This window comes from Dipodomys merriami, unplaced genomic scaffold, assembly GCF_024711535.1.
Source record: "Dipodomys merriami isolate MVZ:Mamm:240054 unplaced genomic scaffold, mDipMer1.0.p SCAF_4, whole genome shotgun sequence".
NCBI lineage: Eukaryota > Metazoa > Chordata > Mammalia > Rodentia > Heteromyidae > Dipodomys > Dipodomys merriami.
This window is the reverse complement of record NW_027205603.1, coordinates 22,584,427-22,590,426: the sequence shown is the minus strand read 5'-3', so window position 1 is coordinate 22,590,426 and position 6,000 is coordinate 22,584,427. Positions and strand designations below refer to the sequence as shown.

At 39.4% G+C, this 6,000-nt stretch overlaps 1 protein-coding gene across 4 annotated transcripts in view; it reads left to right on the top strand.

Annotated features, from left to right (window-relative positions):
* The first annotated feature begins 5,216 nt into the window (after positions 1-5,216).
* LOC138806220 (POTE ankyrin domain family member A-like) overlaps positions 5,217-6,000 on the top strand; it is an 87,371-nt gene continuing 86,587 nt past the window's right edge. For all 4 annotated transcript variants that reach the window (XM_069991755.1, XM_069991757.1, XM_069991756.1 and 1 more), the window contains exon 1: positions 5,217-5,622. In XM_069991755.1, the coding sequence (XP_069847856.1) occupies positions 5,372-5,622 (251 nt within the window). In that variant the 5' untranslated portion in view covers positions 5,217-5,371. The remainder of the gene's footprint in view (positions 5,623-6,000) is intronic.

The following is a 6,000-nucleotide window of genomic DNA, read 5'->3' as shown; positions in this document are numbered from 1 at the left end:
TACACTCACCTTTTATACCAGTTTCTCTGGACTATCCTCTTAATACTTTTGCCTTCAGAAGAAAGGAATACTAAAACAGAAGGGTTCCAGATTGAGAAAGACTATCAAGGAGCAACGTTCATTCAAATTTTAAATGGAGAAGCTATTGAATGATAGGACATACATATGAAGTACAAGCGGCTTCTTAACCCTGGACATCGTCCCAAGGCAAATGCTAAATATATCTTCTGGACACATTTGTGTTTGGTTATTTGTTTTATCAGCTATTTTAGAACTTTTGTGGTTCACCACTGTTCTCTTATTAGCTATTAATAACATTATAAATATTTAACTTGGTAACAATTGTTAAAGTAGATATTTAAGAGCTTGCAAAACACTGTCTATCTCAAGCAGTAGAAACCACTGACCCTTAACTTAGGTTTGTATTCTAAACTCTCCATCCTGAGATCTCCACCAATGCCTCTATTCTGAAAATTTCTATGAAAGACCATGAAGTTTAGTTTCACACACAGATCAGTAATTAGCTCCTCTTTCTTTGTGGCTAATTAATTCCCTCTTACCACATCACACTGCCTTTTTTCTTCATCAAATAAGCACCATAAACTATTATAAGGAAGGCTGATTTGAACTTCAAATCCTCTCATTTGGCCATCTCAAAAATGAAACTTTTATTAGCACAGTGGGTGATATGGGCAAGCTGAATAAGGTTCTGTAGAGAAGTAATAAGACTTTACAAAGTCAGTGTTAAGATTTTATAGATGAATTGAGAGCATAGATAAATAAAAAAAGGGCAAAATGAAACACAAAAGTGTCTCAACTGGCTAGGTAATTGCTGAAAAATTACTGTGAAGAGGTTCTAATCTGGGCACCAAGAGTTAAATCAATGAATAACATTTACTTGAATAAAAGGATTAATATTTGGTAAGAGAATTAAAAAATAGGATGGATAAAAGACAGCCTCTTTAATAAATGCTGTTGGGAAAACTATATATCAACATGCAGAAAATTGAAATTGGATCCTTATCTGTCACCCTGTACTAATACCAGTACTAATGCCTTAATGTAAGACCTGAAACCATGAAACTACTATAGGAAGAAGTAGGAGAAACACTAAAACATATTGGCACAGGCAGGGACTTTCTGAGTAAAGTTCCAGAAAATCAAAAGTTTTCAGCAAATCAAAGAATGGACAAATGGGATTAGATAAAACTGAGCAGTTTCTGCAAGGCAAAGGATATAGTTAACAAGCAAAAAGACAGCCTATAGAATGGGAAAAGATCTTTGCCAGCAATACAACAGACAATGACCAAATATTGCATAGTATGCAAAGAGCTTAAGAAAACAAAATCCTCAAGAGAGTCAACTATACAATTAAGAAACGAGAAACTGCGCTGACTAGATACTTTTCAAAAGATAAAGTAATAATGGCTAATAGATATATGAAGACACGATCAACATCTCTTGCTATAAAGGAAATACAAATTAAAACAACACAGATTCCATCCTACCCCAGTTAGAATGGCCATCATCAGATATATAAACAATAGCTTCTGGCATGGATGTGGAGGAAAAAGAGCCCTAATAAACCGTGGGTGGGAATGCATATATGCTCAACCACTCTGGAAATCAGTTTGGAGATTCCTCAAAAACCTAAACATAGAACCATCCTATGATACCACTCATGGGGATTTATCCAAAAGATTACAAGCTAGAATAAAATAGCCACTTGTACAACAATGGCCAATGCTGTATTAGTTACCATAGCTGAATAATGAAATAGTCTAGAAGCCTTTCAATGGATGAATGGATCAAGAAAATGTGGTATATGTACACAATGGAATTTTACTCATCTATTAGGAAGAATGATGTTACATAATTTGCAATGAATTGTATGTACCGGGAAAAAAGTTAAGTCTCTCATATGGAATCTAGAACTAATTTATAAATGCTTAAGTAAACACATTGGGGTTATATACACATCCACACAAACATATTAATCAAGATACTTTATATTCATAATCTAATTTCTTGAATAGTAACTTCTTTGTACAACTACTTAAAGATGGTAAAATATAATTAAAATGCCAAATCTTTTGTACAACTACTTAAAATAATATATTAAAAGAATTAAGTGAAAAACATTTGTTTGGATAAAAGGACTAATGATAATGATCAAAATTAATTACTTTTCCCAACTATTATAAAATGCCAAGTTGCTTGGTCAATTAGTTTTACCTATTAGTCTAGAATAAGTATGTATGCATTGGGAGAAAATTCAGCTGCCTCCTTAAAATTGCACTTTCTTTCAAGACTGACTATGGCATTAAAGAAGTTTTGAAGCAATCCAAGCAATATGTGATGAATGTGAGCACTGTTTCTATTATACCCTCCTGTGAGGAGCATACTGGAATTGTGACAGATTGTGTGCTTGGCCTTTTGCTACCTAAACTTGTAATGCTAGCTCACTTGAAGCAATGAATTGCAAAATCACGTGGGCATTGTGTGCTGCACATTACAACCTACTGGTTTTGGTGAGGCCAGCCCTTTGTGAGGCATTGCTGACCTCCAAACCCAGGACTTGACAATACTCAGGGAGGTTCGCTGTGCAGTCACACTGGTAGAAATGGAATGACCTATGGAAGGTAAGTGACGCCTCTTGTCAGTAAACACATGGGAGTGTCATTATGACAAAAATATTACATTAAAAACCCTAATGTTTGGCATTATTTTTCATAAAGTCATAAAGGAGAAGCCAGGATTTCCTGAGAGACCATCTTCTTAGGAAGTTTTACCAAGGTTTTTCTTGTCCAGTTGTGGGCATGCCATTCACTCAGGATCTCTTGATTGTGTTGAGGGCAAAGGGAATGGGATTGTAATCCTAGAACTACAGGGAACAATTCTGTTTCTTACATTTGATACCACATTCCTAGTGTACAGTGTACTCTGGTCGGGGGGACAGATTCGATATATTTCCAATGCAATTCTGGAAATTTGATGCTATTTAGGACATATACTTCAAGCTCATGACTCATGACTTCAAGCCTATGACTTAGAGGAAAAAGTAGATCTTTCTAATTACAAGCATTGGGAAATCAAGTACAAAACTTATGATTCAACTCTAAGAATGCATCCTGACTCACGTACAAGGTTTTGGATAATTTTTTTTCTTGTTGTTGAAGCTTTTATGTGTTGTTTGAAAATACCTCCAAATTGCACAGTCAAACTATGCATTCACAAATTAAACAGTATCACTTATATATTTATAAAGACTTTAAAACTTAAATTATTTCTTCAAGAAAACAACCAGATTTGTAACAAGTAAAGCAACTAGATTTGTGACAGGTAAAATCTTCACAGTATAAAACAGAAAGATGTGGTTTCAACATTGAAGTTGCAGTATTAAAAAAATCTTCGCAGCTTCTGCTCCTAAGTGACTAAAACCGGATAAATCTCATTTTTTTGTTTTTTTTATATGGGTTTCTTTTCTTTTTTTGTCAGTTGTGGGGTTTGAACTCGGCCTGGGTGCTGTCCCTCAGCTCTTCAGCTCAAGGCTAGTATGCTCTCCTACTTGAGCCACAGCACCACTACTGGTTTTCTGAGTAGCTTATTGGAGATAAGAGTCTCATAGACTTTCCTGCCTGGGCTGGCTTTGAATCATGATCCTCAGTTCTCAGCCTCCTGAGTAGCTAGGATTACAGGCGTGAGCCACCAGCACTGAGCTTGGATATGGATTTAAAAAAAAAAAAAAAAAAAAAAAGGACTCTGTTGCCCTTCCTTGGCCTGAAAGACAGACACAGTTCCCAAGCTTCATGTCCAGAGAGAGACCACTGATAGAGTTTGGGTATTTTCCACTGAAGGTTGATTGCTTCAGGTTTTTTTTCTGGCTTTGCTACTGTAGTTTGTCTTTCTTGTCCTTCCTTGCCAGACGGCATGGAGTAGGGCAAAGACATGCTTCCTAGCTTTGGCCTGCTCTTGGCATGGGACACAATGGGCTACATGGAGGTAGCAGAGCAGGGATTTCTGGACCTAAGTCTGCTGAGACCTTTGTCTCAGGAAGTGAGAGGATGCTGTGCAAAGGAAGAGCAAAGGGTTTTGGAGCTGGTATGAAGACAAGCTGGAACTGGGAAATATTTGGAGAACAAAGGAAAATGAAAACAAAGCAAGGAAGAAAAAAGAGGTGATAGACACTACTCCAAGAGTGGGAAATGAAGTGGTAGAAATGTAACTGAAATGGGGTCATTGGTTGCTACTTCTAGCCCCTACCAACTTCTGAGGGAGAGTACAAAGGGAGTTGCAGGCCATTTTGCCCAGGCTGGAATTTTGAGATTCAGAACGGCACTTAAATTGACATTTTAACATCATGAGAAGAAATGAATGGATTTCTGAGAAAAGTAAATGGCTAATTAAAAACTTCTAAATATTATGCTACATATGCTTCACAATATATTGTGAATATATAATATTCATTATAGATGTAATAGGAATATTAAAGGTAAACAAAGAAAAGTATGGACCAAAGGGTAGGAGGAATGTGCATATGGATTTAATCTGTCCAGGCTCTAGGAATATGGAAGGGGAATGAGAAGTGGCATATGGAAAGTTTTGAATTTCTAGAACTTTCTTAATGTCATTCTCAGCATTCTCAGATTGTACTTCATTTTCTATGGAGTTATGTATAAAGATAGTTTTCCCACAGATACCTTATTTGCCTTTAACAAAGAATCCAGGCATTTGTTCCATTCCCACTGATATTATATGACATTGGAATTGGATGAAGATCTGCTATGCCCTGCACATCTGCAGTGATCACTCTTGACCACAAGTTGCTGCTTCTGCCCTTGTCAGACACTAAATCCTCAACTGCCCTATACAGAGGGGCTATGTGACAAGACTTGGATAGCTCACCTGAAAGCCCTAACAGTGCCTTTGGGAGGTAGGGACAAGCCCGGGAGGAAGGAGAGGCCTGAGAGTCCAGGAGCGTCTGCCATAAAGATCTTAGACTAAGAGAAGAGATGCCAGGTATCCTTGATGTTCTCCACCTGCCAACAAGGATCTTTTATTCAAGGGAACACCGGGCTGCTCTAGAGTCCAGACAGGACAAGAGTGCAGGAAGACCACTGTTTTCTGTCCCAGTTGGACGCGCGCATGCCAGTGCGCACGTGCACACTTGTGTTTATGAGCGTTGCTTAACATCGAGTACCCGCCGTTCTTGGGAACCCAAGTAGGGATCATACCCCTTCTTGACACATTGTGTAGACTTGATTGACTCCCTTATAAGTGTTGTGTTTGAATTCACCAGACAGCCATCATCTGAAGGACAGGAGCGGGAAAGGGAAAGGGAGGGGGATCTGTGAGGCCACCAGCCACAGCCATGAAGACAAACTTCGTCTTGAGAAGTGAGCACCAGAACTGCTGTGGGTCCTCCGCCGACCCGCGCAGGAGCGTCCTGTGCTGTGCCAGTGAGAATGTGAATGCCAAGGGCTTTGACTCTGCCAGATACCTCTCCAGATACAAAGCTTCAGGAAAGATCCACAAGGCTGCAAGCCAGGGCGACGTAGGCAAAGTGCAGAGGAAGCTCTTAGGTGGGAAAAACGACGTGAATGCCAGAGACAAGAAGAACAGGTCAGAGGGCCTGGGAGTGAGGGCAAGGCTGGGCCGCATGGGGAACAGGAGGCCAGGGGAGGCTCGGAAGGGGAGAGCTCTGAGTTTACTGAGGATGCTGGGCTTTGTTAGTACCGCAGGCTCCTCAGCCCTCGGGCCCTGCACACCTTGAGAAGGTCTAGGGGACAAGCCCCTTTTTTTTTTTGGTATCTTTTATTGTAAAAATGTTTTACGGAGGGGTTACAGTTACATGAGTAGGATAACGAGTACATTTCATAGCGAGCATTGTTACCTCCTTTATTTTCCATCACTACCATCACTTCCCTCCCCACCTCCCCAACTCGTCCCACCTGCGCCCCATTGTAATATTCATTTTCAATATAGTGTCCTGTACATCTC